Source organism: Podarcis muralis, chromosome 1 (genome assembly GCF_964188315.1).
Source record: "Podarcis muralis chromosome 1, rPodMur119.hap1.1, whole genome shotgun sequence".
Taxonomy (NCBI): Eukaryota; Metazoa; Chordata; class Lepidosauria; order Squamata; family Lacertidae; genus Podarcis; species Podarcis muralis.
Genome location: NC_135655.1, coordinates 76,456,403 through 76,474,270, shown reverse-complemented (window position 1 = coordinate 76,474,270; position 17,868 = coordinate 76,456,403). Strand labels below are relative to the sequence as shown.

Sequence of the window (17,868 nt, the reverse complement as noted above, 5' to 3'; positions counted from 1 at the left end):
GCAAGGGTGAAAAATCAATGTATTGAGGGGGGTGTAGCAACCTCTGACCCAATCTGTATGTTCAGTAGAAGCTTTCCCTCCTACCATGCATCCAAGCCATGAGCTAGAATGTTTTTGTTTGTTTGTGGAGGTGGAGCAGGACCAGCCATGCCGCAGGAGGAGAATGGCAGGGGGATACAGGAGGAACAGTCGGGAATGGCACTGCTGTCCCCCAGCATTTGCTCCTTGAGGCAGCTGCCTCATCCTTCCTAACAGTAGGGCCGCCCTTCACAAGCAGGTTTGTTTGGTTGAACAATTGATCTTGCAACCAACACTTGAATTTTGAAGTGGCACAGTCCCTTCAGAAGCTGAATTATGTGGCTATTCTGAATGGGAAGACTGGTGTTCTGTCATGAAAGTGCATTTTGTCAGCAACCTTGAATGCAAGGCATTCACATCCCCGCAGTCCGGTCAGCAGAAATGTCTCTTCTCTTTGCCTGTCAGGAATTCCTCCTTTCCTCAGGTCACCTTTTTCTGGGTTTGGGCTCAGATTAAGAATTTGCAACTTGCACACTTTGAATCTGGCCACTTGTGGCAGTAACAGTGAAGGGAGCTGGGAAAATAGGACGAATGGAAGTTTTTTCTTGTGGTTATAATGGTCTGTCCTTTCTTTTTCCTCCTCCTTCACAGCGGCTACAAAGTGAACTTCCTCTCACTCCCGAACAACTAGAATCTGTTTTTGACAGCCTAGAGCAAGACAATAATGGGTATCTCACGCCAGTCGAATTCAGTATGGGACTAGGTAAGAGGAACGAGAGAGTGTGAAGCTCAGTGGCTATATGGAGAAAATGACTACTGTTGCTTAGCCTGTATGTGGGCAGTGGGCAGAATGGGAAAAAATGGCCTTAGCTCAGTGGTAGAGTTTCTGCCTTGCATGCAGAGGGCCACAAATTCAATCCCCAGCATCTCCAGGTAGGACTGGGAGAGGTTTCTTGCCGAAAACCCTGGAGCGCTGCTGCCAGTCAGTGTAGACAGTACTGACCTAGATGGACCAGTGAGTCTGATACAGTATAAGGCAGCTTCCTGTGTTCTTAACATAAATATTTTCCTTCCTTGGAATACTGGCAGTTTACCGTATATTAGGCAGCCAAGGCAACTGCAGAGAATTAAGGAACAGTGGTATTGAGATAGAAACCCAGGGACCAGATTCAAGCCAGTGCAATACTCCTACATGGCAAATGTTATTTTTGCTAGATATAAAGCAGGCGTGCGCGCATGCGCGCACACACACACACATATATATGAGAATGATGTGCAGCTTCTGGGGCTGTCTTTGCCATACATGCTTTCAAACTTATCTCCAAAAGTGCAGTCCTTGGAGTAGTGAATTCCTGTATATTGCACCAGATTTCATGCTTGCACAGCATGATTGTGGAACGTGCACCCACCCTACTGGTGAGCAATGCTGAGGTGGGGCTATATCATGCCATACACTCACTGTCTCTGCTGAGAAGGCTCTTTCCAATGCTTCCAGTTCAGCGCTCAAGCACGCAGCTCCTGTGGAGACATTGTGCAGCAGCCACCGCAGAGAGATCCACCTGCAGCAAAGTGCAGCCAAAGCTGTTTTGCCAAGTATGAGCTGCATGAGGGAGAGCAGAGGTTTTCCTGGCTTTTCTATGGCCCTGTGCTGATTAGAAGAAGCCAAGTTCCTTTTTTCTCCTTAAGAAAACAGCTTTAAGTCAACAGTTACAGGAATCTGACGAAGATTCCAGGAAGAGTGCTGATCAAAGCTATCAGGAGTGGGGAGTTAGGCAAGAAGGTAACGGCAGGCTCTTATTTGAACTGGAATACAGTCATGTTCGTAGTGTGTTTTGCACAAGCCGTAAATGTCGTGGTGTCCTAAAGCTCAGTGGGTAACATCTGGAATTGGACCAACCGGTATTGACATTGTGCAATTGTGCCAGTTCCCAGTCTCTAAGGCCAGAGTGGTTAACTCTAAAAACAACCGTACTTTAATGGATCAAACCAATGATGGAGTGGGGAGGGCTGTGTAGAACACACACAGTTCACGCTGTATTGCCTTTTTCATTTAGTAAGTGCTAAAGTGTGACAAATATCGTGCTGTTGTGCATTAAAAGTCTTCATATGGGCAAAGTAAGAAACCATAAGGCATTTTAATTTAAAGGTGTTTTCTATAAAGAGAAGCTTATTGCAATATATGTTTTAGTCAGATGGTTATTTTTTAGTTTTATCCTCACCTATGTACCAATCCGTATGCAAATATAAAACTTTTAATTTTTATTTCTGTTTTTATTGTCCTTTCTGTTAGAAGTTACACATTTTTGGGGGGGGGGGTAACACTATGGAAGTCTCTTAAACTTGGCATTGTTTAGAGCCTCAGCATGTATTAATCTGGCCCTGATCCCTTACCTAGAAGTAAGACCCATTGAATTCAGGTGGGGCTCATTTCTGAGTAGACATGTATAGAACTCCATGGTAAATGCGTTGTTTAAAGTCCAGGACACAGTCCTTGAACCTGTTTTGAGTGGAACGGCTTACCCTTGGAACATTTGAAATAACGAAAGTGACATGGAGTAATGCAGAGAGTGCCTTTGAGCGTGTGAAGAGCTTCCTTCCTTCATTACAGAAGTTAACCATGGTTCTGTGTTTGAAGTGGACCAGTTCCAGTTCTTTTAATTTTTACTGTTGCCCTGATTTGGCTAAAGGTGGAAGGGGTCTGATATGGAGCTTGTTGATTTCACAAGCTCTCTCCCCTCAAACACTGATGCAAGCCATACCTGGGATTAGAGAGATCTTATAGTCCTTTGTTTTTCTCATTCCACTGACTAGGCAAGTTCATAGGGATTGAGCAGTATGAGAGCTCTGGAAGCACCAGGCACGAGGAGACTTTTGAGTCAGGCTGGTCAGATGACTTGGACCAGGAAGAGGAAGAGAAGAGGTTTTGCTCCATGTTGGAGCAGCTCGAAGCATCCCAGGTCTTTGAAGAGTAAGTTGGAACTTTCCAACCTGTGCATGTTTATTACAGTGGTACTTTGGTTTAAGAACAGCTTAGTTTATGAACAACTTGGATTAAGAACACTGCAAACCCAGAAGTAGGTGTTTTGGTTTGTGAATTTTGCCTTGGAAGTAGAACATGTTCCGCTTCCTGTTGAGTGTGTTCCATTTGTAAATTGAGTCCCACGCTGCTATGGGAAAGCACGCCTTGGTTTAAGAACGGATTAAGTTCGTAAACCAAGGTACCACTGTATTACGATTGCTGTTGCTATCTTTAGGAAACTTGTTTCGCAGAAGCATTGCTTTGACCCTTTCTATCTATCATGTCCTCTTCATTAATATGCATGTGCTATGTTTTCCAGGGTTGCACTGCTACAGCAGGAATGGGGAACCTGTGGTCTTCCAGATGATGTTGGGACTAGCATGGGTAGCAGTGGACTAGTAGAAAGGGATGGGGGTATTAGGAGCATAATAAGACTCGGACAAAATCACATGGAGGAAGAGATTCTCCAACACCTTTTAAGATGAGGACTTTTGACCTCTTATTTCCTGGATTTTCTCATCTCAGGGAGGGATGACTAGGAGGCTTAACTATAAAGTACCGTATTTTTCGCTCTATAAGACGCACCAGTCCACAAGACGCAACTAGTTTTTGGAGGAGGAAAACAAGAAAAAAAATATTCTGAATCTCAGGAGCCAGAATAGCAAGAGGGATCGCTGCGCAGTGAAAGCAGCAATCCCTCTTGCTGTTCTGGCTTCTGGGATAGCTGTGCAGCCTGCATTCGCTCCATAAGACGCACACACATTTCCCCTTACTTTTTAGGAGGGAAAAAGTGAGTCTTATAGAGCAAAAAATACAGTACTTTAAAATAAGTTCTTTATAGCCTGTTTGGTGCAAGGACTATGCTTATCTATCACTCTCAAGCTGATAAACTTTGCTGTTTGTCTTTGCTCCAGTCAGAACGAGGTTCAGGAGCTCTGGGCTCAACTCCGGAAAGAAAAGCCAGAACTCCTAACCAGTTTTGAAGAATTTCTCTTCCACATTTCCTCATATGTCAGGGACATACATCACGAGAAGGAATCGATTGAGCAGGCGTTGAAACGGTAAGCAGTTTCTGGACATCATGTGACTACGCCATAGAAAGTGCAATGCAGTCTTAGGATGCTGTAAGTGGGAGGGAAAGTTTCACTCAGCATCCACAAGAGGATTTGTGAATGCCAAAGAAGGAGGTGGAAGTGTCCAAATGCCTTCAGCGGGACCTATTACTCTATGAATATTTTCTTCCTCTATAACCCAATCACACCTGCAGCAAACAGGCTGTGCACACACTAAAATTTTGTCTGTATCCAGTGTGCTTCCACCACTAGTTTAGGAAGTGCACACAGTGTTAACCACGATCCACTTCCATCTGGTACTTATCCTGTCATTGCTTTTGAAATACTGTTTTGATATGTTTTCCCACAACGCCCCCTCTCCAAAAAAACCCAAAAACCTTCCCCAGCTTCAACCCAGATTGGGGAAAGAACAGACTAGCTGCTTTTTAAGCTAGTAATGTGTACACAGCCTTAGTCTAACCTTAAGCAGCATGAGCAGTTGGGTTGCAAAAGTTTCCTGAGAAAATGTTCTCAATGTGCAGCTTTTTAAGCCTTTCTGGCGCCCCCTAGTGCCAGAGGATTTCCATATCAATACTCAAGTTCCTGAAAAGTGAGACAGCACATCTTATGTTAGCTGAGACCTCTCAGTGGAGAGGTAATTCTCTCTCTCTCCCCCTCCCCCCAATCTCCCCCCTCCTCCCACTTTGTCTTTACGCTGTATCTGTTCCTTGCATTTCATCCCTCTTGCTCTGTGCTTTTAGGAGGGAGGTAGACCATGACCGCGAAATCAGGTGCCTTTATGAAGAAATGGAGCAACAAATCAAAGCAGAAAGGGAACGGCTGCTGAGCCAGGTAAACACCTCATTCCTTCACTCTCAGGATGCCTGAGCTGGACACTGAGCTCGGTTGCTAAATCAATGAGCCACATCCTTGCAAAGTGCTGGAGATTTATTTTTATGCTGAACGTTGGAGTGAAGAAAAAAAGGAAAAGCACCAATTTATCTGCTTTTTGCAGGGATCAATGAAGCATGAGAAGAGCAGCTTGCTTCAGAAAGAGCTGCAGAGCAAAGAACAAGAATTTGAGAAGATGCTATACCACCAGAAAAAGGTGACTTGGAGGGGGTGCCCCTTGTTTCTTTTGCTTGAATTTGGATTTTACCCTCTGCATTGCCTACACAGGTCCCGTTGAACTGGCTGGCGGTGTCTTTTGACACCAAAGTCATTGCTTCTAACACATGTACAGGGCTAGAGCTGGATTTGGGCTCTTGTGCCTGAGATGCCACCTTAGCCCCAGCTCCTGCTGGTTCCTGTTGGTGTTACAAGAAAAACCAGTGCCAAAAGCCTTCATTGTAGGGAAAGAGACAGCATTGCATACTCCGCTGTGACCAGCTGTTTCACTTCTGCAAATCATGGGAAGCCCTGAAGTGATGAGTAGACATATGCAAGTGCCCCCCAGTATATAAGCTACTTTAGGGAAGGAAAATTCTTCTCACTGTTCTCCTCCCCACCCCCCATCAGCACCAGACAGACTAGGTGCGCTCAAGGAGGAAAAACTCAAATCCTGTATGCACCAGCTGTCAGGGAGGCTGTGCCCTGTAAGGTGGGGAGCAAGTAATTTTTTGGAGTGGCTCCTTGGCCCAGTATAGGAGCTGCCTGTGATTATTTTATCTCTCCAACCTTATTCAGTTGGAGAGAGCCAGTGTGGTGTAGTGGTTAAGAGCGGTAGTCTCGTAATCTGGTGAACCGGGTTCGCGTCTCCGCTCCTCCACATGCAGCTGCTGGGTGACCTTGGGCCAGTCACACTTCTTTGAAGTCTCTCAGCCCCACTCACCTCACAGAGTGTTTGTTGTGGGGGAGGAAGGGAAAGGAGAATGTTTGCCGCTTTGAGACTCCTTAAAGGGAGTGAAAGGCGGGATATCAAATCCAAACTCTTCTTCTTCTTCTTCTTCATCCCTAGTTAGCAGGACCAGTGGTCAGGGATGATGGGAATTGTAGTCCCAAAACAGCTGGAGACCCAAGTTTGGGAAACACTGCTCTGCCTGCGCGCGCGCGCGCACACACACACACACACACACACGGTCATTATGTCTAGTAGCCATTAGCCATTTATAGCTTTATCCTCCAGGAATTTTTCTAATTCTCTTTTAATGGTCACTACCACCACCACTTCTCGTAGATGTAAATTCCATAATTTAACCTTGCACTTTGTGAAGAAGAACTTCTTTTCTGGCTGCCTTGACTCTCCCACCCTTCAGCTTCCCTGAATGATGTTGGATTCTGGTAATCTATGAGGGAGCAAAAAATTATATTCTCTTTCTCCGTACTGTGCATTATATGAAGCATCTTGCGTCATGGCCCCACCACAACCACTGTCCTTTCCCTGACAAACTAAAAAACCCTGAGCATTGTAACCTCTTCTCATAGAATAGTTGCTCCAGTTCACCAATAATTTGGCTTGTCCTTTTCTGCACCTTTAGATTCATCTGTACAGTCCCGCTTGAGGCTTATCTACACGGAAGATAATTGTTTCTGTCACGAGTTCATGGTGCTGTGCCAAGTTCCTTCCAGGATTTTAAACCTTCAGCTGTGAGGCCCCTTTTAGCTTGCTGCCCCACTTGCAAAGCACACAGTGTCCTCCTTTAACCTCCAAGGCCCACAACCTTAGTATGTGATGCCAGCACCATTCATGTTTTAGCTCCAAAGAGGTGACTCCACCTCCACCAACCCAAGGAAGGCCATCTGCTCTGTTTGCACATGACGTTATCATCGTGCCATAATATCCTCTTATAGGAATGCGGCTGAGAGATAACACTGTGTAATTTGCGTTATTGGTGCAGTTTGGGTAAGTCCAGTGTCAGTATTTGCTCTGGGTTGTTTAAAAACTAAAGAGCAGTTACGTTGGGGCAAAACAACAGAGAGGAGATTAAGAATTCCCCCATATGGGTTTTCTCAGTTCAGGGTCCCTTCCAACTCTTCAATTCTATGACTCTGAGGTTATCCACTCATGTGACCAACAGGCATCTAGATTAGGACCACAAAAGACCACTTCACAATAGGGAATGAAAATGCAGCTAGAAGGTCTTTGGGGTATTGATACCATGGTAATTACTGTACCCCTGCAGTGCAGGAATCTCAGCTAAAGCATCCATGACAGATGGCCCCCCAACCTCTGCTTATAAACCTCCAATTCACCACCTTCCAAGGGAATCGCTTCCACTGTCAAACAGTCCTTACTGTGAGAAAGTTCTTCCTGATGTTTAGTTGGAATTTCCTTTCTAGTAACTTAAATCCATTGGTTCAGGTCCTTAACATGTTATCGTTATTAATGTACTTGAATGCATTGCAGCTAAAAAAACCTCACAGATGTATTGCTCTGCTTTCTGTTTTCCTTTGTACAACTTTTTTTTAAATTTAACATATTCTTATTCTGCCTCCCCTACAGCTCAAAGCTGCAGACACTGGCTACTGATGCCTTTGTACTTTTGGTTTTTCAGATCTGTTCATCTTGATTTCTTGCATATTTTTAGCTGGAACATCAGTTACAGTCCCAGAGCTCAGAGCAGCTGGAAATGCGGGTGCAAAATGAGAGGCTGAAAATCTTGAACGACAATCTCCTGGACCAACTGGAGAGAAGCAAATGGGAGCTGGAGGTAGCCCGAGGTCACCTGCAACAGCTGCAGAAAGAAGCCCAGCTAGAGCAGGAACAGAAAAACAGGTGTGTTGGGGTGGGGCTGTAGAACGTGCAATGAAAAGTGCCAGTTGCTTTTGCTGTGTAATGCTGGTTTACGCTAATTAGTTAATCAGTGGGACTACAGAATGTAGAAATGAATAGCAATAATATGTGGCTACTGCAAACTGCAGAACTGGCACTGTTTACAGGCGCCACATAATACCTGGTCTGCATTTGTAAAAAATTGATCTTTTGGTGTGGCAGCACCTACATTTTTGAACTCTCTGACTATTGACATCAGACAGGTCTCTTCACTGTACTCTTTTCAGCGCCTGCTAAAAGTGTTTTTGTTTAGGCAAGCCTTACCCAAATATGTAGACAACCACCTTGAGGTTGTTTTTGTTGTTGTTTTACAATCAAGTGTTACATTATTTTTATAAAATAAAATTAAAGAGGGTCTGTGTTATGTACTGAGTTGAATAGGATCCAAACTGCAGCAGTCTGATTAGTCCTAGAACAATAGGATCCAAAATGCAGCAGTCTGATTGGTCCTAGAACAATAGTATTCAGAATGCAGCAGTCTGATTGGTCCTAGAACAATGCAGCAGTATGATTGGTTGGCAGGAACCACCCAATCATGCTCCAGATAGAAGTGAATCCACAACCTGATTGGCTTACAGTAGAATTCCGGAATTAGCCAATCATGTGCAGCCCACTGTGTAAATAATGTATATAAAGCAGATACTTTGAGGAGACTTTCATTCATTCCTCCTCACCACTATGAGCTGAATAAAGAGCATGAAATCACTTTGCGACTCTGAGTATATTTCAGTCTGTAAGCATGAACACTTTCTAGCTTCCAGGACTGAGTTAAAGGATTAGAACATGCATGATGTTTTTATTCTCTTCCACAAATCTACTTCCTATGTGGCCTTGAGTTAGTAACATGATTTCTTTTCTCTCTGTCAGGGGTAGCTAATGTTGTGCCATTTAGATGTTCTTGGACTCCAGTTCCCAACAGCCCCAGTTAGCATGGACAATGTTGAGGGATGATGGGAGGTGGAGTCCAATGATATCTGGAAGGTAGCACATTGGCTATCCCTGCTCTGTATAAACTAGAGATAAAAACCATTTTCCTGGTTATGTTTCCTAGAAGACCATGATAGAAATGGCTCGGAAAGCAAGCCCCACAGCAATTCACCATAAAAGGTCAATCCAAATCTTGTATTGTCAAAACCACGGCTCCTACCAGTCTGAGAACAAACAATGTGGCAAACAATAACACTGATCTCCACAGCAATCAGTCAGATTACTGTTCAAAATGTATGATGTCACTGCAAATTGGGCAACCTTTTGCTTTATTAAAGATTAAATCTACTTTCTAATACTGAATTGGCCAAAACATGACTTCAGTTATAAACCGGGATAAGAATTTGGATGTAACGTCTGCAGAACAATAGGATCCCAGTAGGTAGATCTTCTGCCACCTTTTCTCCTCAGATAGAAAGTCCCAAATGGTACAGGGTTGTTATTTTTAGTAATAAAAAAAAAATCTAGAGCTGATGTAGGCATTTTAACTTAAATATGCAGTATGCACAGTAAACATTCTTCTTATTTTGAACTGTATGCAAACATAGACTAATGGTTCATTTTTAACAGGAAAGGTACTTTGGGAGGTGGAGTGATTGGGGAGCAGAGCAGTGTGATGGGTGCAAAAAGGGTGCATGTAAATTTGGTCCTCAGCTGGAATTTCTCTTGGAAACCAAGAGAATGATATTTTGCATCAGCAAGTCATGGAGAGCAAGAATGGGAGTCAGCTCCTAACCCAATGTTAATTTAATTAGTCCACCCTCTGCCCTCGATTGCTGCCAGCAGCTTTGGCATTTGGGTCATATTATCAACATTTGCACAGGACAAAACTTGTAACCCTTAAAACATTACCCCCTCCCCTTCCCTTTTTAAATCTAGGGATGTATTCAGAGTCTCTAAGAATATGCAGAAAGAAAAGAAAAGCCTCCTGCGACAACTGGAACTGCTCAGGTAAAGGTGGGGCCTTGAGGGTTTGTTCATGTGTATAGGGAGGTATAGAATAAAAAAAGCTCCTTGGTGTTATGTCAGCTATTCAAATAAACCAGCGGAATTGGCCAGACCCACAGGGCTGCCACTTGACCTAAGCAGCAAGCTGTACAGTGCTTTGGGTGATTCAGGTCCCCAGTGGCAATAGATGGTGCTAAAATAATGTCTGAGAGCAGCACCAAAGCCATTTCTGCAGTGAAGATTTAGGCCACAGGAAGCTTCTGTGAAACCTGAATGGGGATTTGTGGTTGCAAAAAGGAGTGGTCTCTTCCCCTTTCTCGCTTCTCTTTGAGGATTGTTAGTTCCCTACCACAGTATGTGTAGAGCAACTGCCACCGCTTACCTCTGTGTGTCTTTCTTTCCTTTGGAGCAGGGAGATGAACAAGAAGCTGCGGGACGAGAGAGATGCCTTTGAAGCCAAGAAGCTGGTTAGTCTGAGAAAGAAAATTCTAATCCCCCGCCGCCTCCCCTTTGCAGCTTGCTGTTGTTGCCATCACATGGGGTCATTTCATTTACAGGGGGGGCATTGACTGAGAAACCCTGTAGTGCCTGCATGTGGACTTATTATTATTATTTTTAAGAGAGAGCTGCGCATTTTTAAACCAGGCAATTACAAAGTGGGCAATAAGGACTGCTGGCTCCTGACTCTACAAGAAAGCGTTTACAGTTGAGTGTCCCTCCAACCTGGAGGGGGAGAAAATCTTTTGCACATTTTGAACTTTGTACACTAAGGCTTCCATTCAGAGGAACCGTAGCTGAACGTCCATGTTTTAAGGCTGAGCCATTGCCATCTAGCCTGGAGAAGGCCCAGTTACGTTCTTTCTCTTCCCACCACCACCATTCTGCAGAGTAGTCTGGAATTCATCTCTGGAACCGCCTTGCCTCATTGCAGCCTATAGTTCTTCTGCTATATCACCTTGTGCCTGTATCCTTCTAGGCTTCCATTGTCACACAGCCCACAATTAAGAGACTGAAAACAAGAGGTCTTTTTGTCTGTTTCTGCCTCTTACTTTGGCCTGCTCCTGGAATGGGCCTTTTCCATCCCTGGGCAGTTTGTTTTTGGTAGGAGAGATGTAATGTCCACGAAACATACCACTTAGTAGATTTGATCGTAGACCAGCGAGGCAGACAACCAAAATGTGAAGATGAGCCAAAAGACCTCTTGCTGCTGATTTCCCTGCTCCACAAATGCAGGGCAGGAATGAAGTATAGGGGGGGGGGGACTATGCTGATCAGCTATCTAGTCTTTAGTGTTGTACAAGCGTAGGGTGCAGGAATGTTTTTATTGAAGCTGCTATGTATGTTTTTGTGTAAAAAGGAGAGGGAAATTTCCAGTGCAATGTTCTAGTCTTTGGGTATGATTGTGCAAACATCTGTGCACCTGTCTGTCTGTCCATGGGTGGCCCATCCTGTTTTGCCATCTGAGGGTGAAACGAGGTGTCCCTCCCCAACACACACAGCTGCTGCCTCCCCACTGAAGCCTTGCTTACCTAGGAGTGGAGAGAGAGAGCAACTGCAAAGCTGAGCAAGTGTGAGCTGTTCTACAAAGCTTTGCTGCAGGCCTCTCCCCTCCCACTTGCCTAGAAGGGAGCGTTCCAGCTGCAGTGGAAGTGGTGGGGCAGGCGGAGAGCCGGTGGGGTGCCGCCTTTTGTGTTTCCACCACCAGAGGTGGCTTCTTTACCTTGCCTTATGAGTGGGCTGGCTCTCCAACTGTCCCACGACTCATATTTCTGATTACTAGGCCTGTGGCTGCATCTCCAGATAAATCTGGGGGCATGTGATCTCCATAGTCTCAATGAGATCATTAAATGCAGCAGAAGCAACAGGGAGAAACTGTCTTCTGCAGTTGCAGTTCAGAGAGAGCAATGCAGTGAGTTCTCAGATCCCATTTGGCACTTTAATGCCTTTTTTGAAGAGCATCCCTTTCATGCTGCACCATGGGATACGTTTTAGAACTCTTGAGTGGGGTCGCATTGAAAGCAATTTACAGTATGGCATGGAGCGATGTGGAGAGACTTCATATGGACATAAATTGGTTTTTCTTCACATGTCAAAGTAGCCACTGGATTGTCCCTTTGACAGTCTGCTATCTCTGCTCTCTAGTGGAATATGGGCTCCAGGCAAGCTACAATGGCTTTTGTTGTCTGATCCTATTTTAAAAGTAAATATTAATGAGATGGAGGTTCGGTTGGATGCTGGGAAGAAAGGCACCCACCACTCTTCATGCAGATTGCATCTGATGTGGGAATTCAAAAAGAGCAAGCTTTTGATCTGCATACAGTCATTCTGCAGATTTAAAGAACTGGTTTAGTGCAGAAGCAAATAATATAATACTGTGGACTGTGCTTGCATAAAGGCAGGTTGCATGGGTTAGAGTTAGCACACCAGACTCTTGAAGTAAAATGTAAACCTTCAGTTAATGGAAAAAAGGATCCTTATTTGTTTCTTTTTTTTAAAACATTACCCCCTTTTTTCTGAACCTCAGTCTTGTATCAAGATGTACCAACTACAGCTATGCTGGAGGGACTGGAATGAAGGAAGTTGAGTTCTAATTTTTCTAGTGGAAAAAATATGTTGCATTATGTTCCTGTCAACTATATATGCACACACAGCCACACACACACACACACACACACACACACACACACACACACACACAAACACAAACACACACTTGATATCTGCTCATGCTAGCTGCAATTTGCAGCAATCTTTCCATTGCAAGAGTGCGCAGTAGAATAGGAAAAAACAAAATATGTCTGTTTGCCTTAGTTAAAAAAAGTATGGTGTTTCTAGAAGACTTTTTGTACCATCAAAGAGAATTATCAAGGAGAAAAGAAGTTTGCTAATGCAGCAGCAACTTCCTGTCTTGAAGTCTCTTGATGATGGGCCCTTTGTATATTTCTCTTTTGTCCAAGACTGCAATGCTTGTGTCTGTCTGTTGGAGCATCTGCAGGTTGTTGCTTTTCTAAGACAGAGAAGAGCACAAACTCCAATGCACACTTGGGGTATACTGGCATAATGTAGATCTGGTGAGGTTTTTGGTTTTAAAGCCTGAAGGGCCTTCCTAGCTTGATGTTTCTGTTGCCATTAGATTTGCAACTGTACTGTTTTTTAGCTAGAGATTCCTGGTTGGTAATCAGTACCAGTCTTCATTCACTGTGACATAATGATGGACCAATCAGGTTGCCAGAGTTTAACAGTGCATCGTTCTGTAGGTGAGATATCTGGCTTGTTCTTGCCTGCACATTTATGACAGTTTGCCAGCGCTGCAAGACATATTTCCAAGTCTGCTTCAACATATAACAGGGAGACCTTGCAATAGTGAAGTATTAAAATCTTCTAAATACGCCAAGACTGTTTATGCATAAATGCCAGCATTGGAAATCATTTGGCACTGTGAGGGAGAAGGTCAAACTAGACGAAACACGGGAGAGATCTGAGTGGATCCATGCACACTTAAATGGGAGGAAATGTCCTGCTGGATGAAGAGCTTGAACTTTGATTTTGGTTTCTGCCAAAATCTTCAATGCTTCAGTCAGCACAGTACATAGGCAAGGCAAGAGTTAAAAGGCACAGCAGGTGCCTTGCATGGTGAAGTGCAGCTAAGACATTGATCCAGCAGGTGATTTGCCCCCTGCCTCATCCTTTTGAAGAGATTGCAAGGGGCACATCTGAGTTATCAGATTGGACCAAGCAATCAGGCACTCCAGTCCTAGTCTAATTTGCTCACAGATGCTTCTAAAAGCATTTCAAAAGAGTTTTCCAACGTTTACTCTAGTAAGGCCCTGAGATACTGTGCAAAACTAGGACAGTTGAAGCACAGTGTGGAAACTCTGCTGATACCTTTACAAGTTCCAAGGCTGCAGAGGACTACTTGGGTCCTTGCATCTTCTTTTCCTCTGCCAATCCCTTCAGGTCCCCAGTAGTTCATTAATCCGGATTACCACCCTAAACATTCTGAAGTTAATTTTGAAATTGATATTTGAAAACATTGTGCCTTGAGCTTCTGCATTTTGTACTGCGCTTGGTTGTACCACTGTGTGTTATGAATGGAAACTGAGTTTCCCCAAGTCCATACATCCACAAGTTTTGGAGGGAGTTGCGTGCCATGTACAATCTGGTCCTTTGTGTGTCCCTTAATGAGAAACCTGCATGCACCTTCCAGAAGTCTAGGAACTCCAGGTACAACCCATTAATTCACGGGTCTAGTTACAGTATATATGTCTTTGGTATGTGTTTACGACAAATATTGTGATGACAAAATATTGCAGAATTCATGTTGTTGTTGGAATGTGAGCCTGTGATCCAGACTTCCATAATAAAATGCCATGCACCCTGTTATCGTTCTCATCAAATATTTCATGCTTGTGTGTTCTGTCATTGCAATGCAATATTTCTTTTTTGTCTGTTTTTAAATGCCAATGTTACACTGAGCCAATAAAAGCTGGCAAGAGCTAGAGAAACAGCCAGGAAGCAATTGCCTCTTTTCGTGCTCATGTTCCATTGTGTAAAGTGTTTCTTTTGTATGACTGTATTATGACAGACCATTTAGAGGTCCAATCAGATGGTTAAGACTGGGTTCTGAGTCTGCCCAAAGCACACAATAAAACCCACTTGAATGAAACAACTAATACATTTATGAATAATCTTTCAATTCATCATTCTAAACCGTATTCAGCACAATAAATGTCCCATTATGATTAATCTGTTGTGAGCGATCCACACAACTTTGGAAGCAGGGTGCAGAGCTGTTACATCTCTGGGATGCATTTTAAAGCTGGGAAATTGTACTTTCATCCTGAGAATGCATTCTTTGTTATTGGAATTTAAATTCTAAATATAAATAACAAGTGGGGTACTGAAGTAAGTTGAGTACTTTCTGTATGCCAAACCCAAAACTGAAAAACCTTTTAATGTCTCATCAGCCACAAAATGGCAGCTCCTGGGGTAATCTTGACCAAATGTTGGAGAGCCTCTCCCAAAGTGACATGGTGGTTGTTTTTTCTTAATTTACCTAGATGACAGATTCCAAATTGCTCTCTCTAATTTTCAGGCACTTGAAAGCAAAAGACCCCTCTTGAAGAAGGGGTCAGCGATAAGCAAATACCTAGTGGAGGAGAAGCCAGTCAAACGGTCAGAGCTGAATATGTTGTGTTGTGTCCCACTGCATGCTGTCGGTCCGTAGTCACCACAGTCAGTCTGTTGGGTCACACTGTTCTCTCCCTTTCTCCTCTTCAACTGAACTAAGGTTGAGGCAATGGGTGTCCTTGGGAAATTGCCCTTTGATGAACTTGGGACTGTGGGGCACTGGTGACTGAATGAGACTGTGTAGGTGGGTAGGAGGGGGTGAGTCTAATTTTGATAACAAGGAGATTCAACATATACACACCCTTAAGTTTCCTACATTGCATGCATTTAGAGGGGAGGGGCAGAACACCACAAGCAAAGTTATTTCACACATTTCTGAACTATGTGAGCATCTCTGGCCTCCTTTGGGATGGTAATATGTAAATATAGAGCACAACTAGATAGGCATATTGGATAATCAAGGTAGTTTGCCAAAAATTATGAGCATTCCCTCTGGCCCTGTCCACACCTCCACATGTTAATTGTTTGTTTTGTTCATGCATTCATTTCTGTGGGTGTTAACACTTCTTGGAGCCCCTCCAAAAGTACAATTCTCAGTGTCCCATCTAGTGGAGCCCCAAGAGGCAAAACTCATTTAAAAACCAGCATACATTTGTAGTATGGATATGCCTTAAGGATTCTGGAACCTATTGATATACCTGCTGCTGCTCCTCTCCTCCCTCCTCACATTTTGTTGGTTTCTTGTCCTCATCAGTGCTGACATTACATGAAAGTGTGGGTAAGTTTTCTGTAAATGCTGATGTTGATTGTGCTGATGCTTTTGGACATTTCTTCCCATCGTTTGCGTGCCTTGGCACAGGCAGCTTGCTCCAGGAAGTACTCCCCTTGTCCTGCCAAAAGATTTTTATTTGGAAGAGAAAAACTGTAAACTCTTCCTGACCAACACTGCCAGTTTGAAGCAGGGAAGAGGAATCAATTCATCTGTGGAGGAATATGCGGTTCTTAGGAAAACCGAGAGGCAGGAAACAGCAGGAAATGTTGGGAAGCCAAAGTCTCTAATGAAGACCAGCACAATCCAGAGAGAAAAGACCAACAGACCTAATTATCTTCATTTATCACCAAGTAGGGGGCCCACTGGTAATGAAACTGTGGTGAGTCTAGCTGGCGGTGGGGTGGGGAATACTAACCTTATGTATTGTCTTTTTGTTGTCATTGAATCTTGAATCATTTGTGGGCTTTTTAGTGTATACTAAATGGCCCGTCCTGACTTCAAGTTGAAGTCCACAGGTCACGCTGGGGTATAGGAAGGAAGAGTGGCATTTCAGTACCTTGGAGAGCTCCGAGTGAGCAACTTGCTCAGGAAAAAGCTGAAGCTTGACTGCAACCTTATACAGTGGTGCCCCGCAAGACGAACGCCTCGCAAGACGGAAAACCCGCTAGACGAAAGGGTTTTCCGATTTGGAGGCGCTTCGCAAAACGAATTTCCCTATGGGCTTCCTTCGCAAGACGAAAGCCCATAGGGAAATCTCCGGGACAGCGGGGAAGCGCAGCGCGTCTTCCCCACTGTCCTCGGACCTCCTCCGAAGGCTGGCGGCGGGGTGGAGAGACCTCCTCCCGCCGCCAGCCTTCGTTTCTCCGCTATCCCGGACGACTTTTGAAGGCAGGCGGGGGGGGGGAGCAAAGACTTTCGCCCCCCGCCGGCCTTCAGAAGAGGTCCAGGACTCTTCTGAACCTCTTCTGAAGGCCGGCGGGGGGGCAAAAGTCTTTGCTCCCCCCTGCCTGCCTTCCCGGGGGCTTTTAAATTGCCCCGGGACAGCGGAGAAGTCCTCCGCTGTCCCGGGGTTTTTTAAAATGCTGGCGGGCGGCAGCGGAGGCTTCGCTCCCGCCCGCCAGCATTTTAAGATCGCCCCGGGACAGCAGAGAAGTCTCCGCTGTCCCGGGGTTTTTTAAAATGCTGGGGGTGGGAAGAAAAGCCCTTGTCCCCCCCCCCCCAGCCTTCAGAAGAGGTCGGGGGACAGACTGTCCCCGGACCTGGTCTGAAGTCGGTTTCCATAGGAACGCATTGATTGATTTTCAATGCATTCCTATGGGAAACCGTGCTTCGCAAGACGGAAAAATCGCAAGACGACAAAACTTGCGGAACGAATTAATTTCGTCTTGTGAGGCACCACTGTAACTCCTATAGCCCAGGTTACCTACCTCTCCTGTCTACTTCCCTGCCTGTGACTTTTTAAAACGAGGACCTCCTGGCCTGGAGATGAGTCCTTCTGCATCTGACAGTGGCAGGCATTGTGGAATGGGATGTACTTGGTTCCTTGCGCGAATCAGGCTCATGGGAGTGGCCATGAAGTTCCCTGTGTTTAGGGTCCACAGGTTGACAACCATCACCCCTGGGTTCAGAATTGGTAGCCTCGTTCTGTTCTTCAGCCAGCAGTATAGCAGCCACAGCCTCAATTGATTCAATCTTCCAAGAATCTTTTAGGGCCAGGGACATGACAATTAGCTTCCCGCACTAATATGCATATTATATTCCTGGTAGCAATTATATTTTCTAATTTTGAAGTGACACTGAACAGAAATGCTAAGGAGGAAAACAAGAAAATCCATCAGCAAAACCTTTGGAAATTTTTGTTTACCTCCTGTATCTATTCAGGGCCAAATGTTGCAAAGCAGGCAGATATATTTAAAATTGCTCTTCAGTCTTTGCTTCCTCCCATATGGTATAGTCTGAAAACTGTTTCAGCTAGCTCTGATGAATAGGTGAATATTCACAGGCTCTGTACAGATATTTTGTACTCCAGGTGAGATGGGGAAGAGGCCATCACTTCACTATAGGGGAGACATGAATGACTGGATCAGGAGATCCCACATTTATTTAAACACATTACCTCCCTGATTGTGCGAGGTTAAAATTGCTGTGAGCTTGAGTATTATTATTCCTG

At 44.5% G+C, this 17,868-nt stretch overlaps 1 protein-coding gene across 12 annotated transcripts in view; it reads left to right on the top strand.

Annotated features, from left to right (window-relative positions):
* Positions 1 to 17,868, top strand: part of CRACR2B (calcium release activated channel regulator 2B) — a 42,196-nt gene that overhangs the window by 16,698 nt on the left and 7,630 nt on the right. For all 12 annotated transcript variants that reach the window (XM_077931682.1, XM_077931706.1, XM_077931686.1 and 9 more), the window contains 10 exons: positions 670 to 781; positions 2,830 to 2,986; positions 3,952 to 4,098; positions 4,851 to 4,941; positions 5,105 to 5,197; positions 7,617 to 7,804; positions 9,728 to 9,799; positions 10,209 to 10,263; positions 14,892 to 14,971; positions 15,786 to 16,077. In XM_077931682.1, coding sequence (XP_077787808.1) covers positions 670 to 781; positions 2,830 to 2,986; positions 3,952 to 4,098; positions 4,851 to 4,941; positions 5,105 to 5,197; positions 7,617 to 7,804; positions 9,728 to 9,799; positions 10,209 to 10,263; positions 14,892 to 14,971; positions 15,786 to 16,077 — 1,287 coding nt within the window. The remainder of the gene's footprint in view (positions 1 to 669; positions 782 to 2,829; positions 2,987 to 3,951; positions 4,099 to 4,850; positions 4,942 to 5,104; positions 5,198 to 7,616; positions 7,805 to 9,727; positions 9,800 to 10,208; positions 10,264 to 14,891; positions 14,972 to 15,785; positions 16,078 to 17,868) is intronic.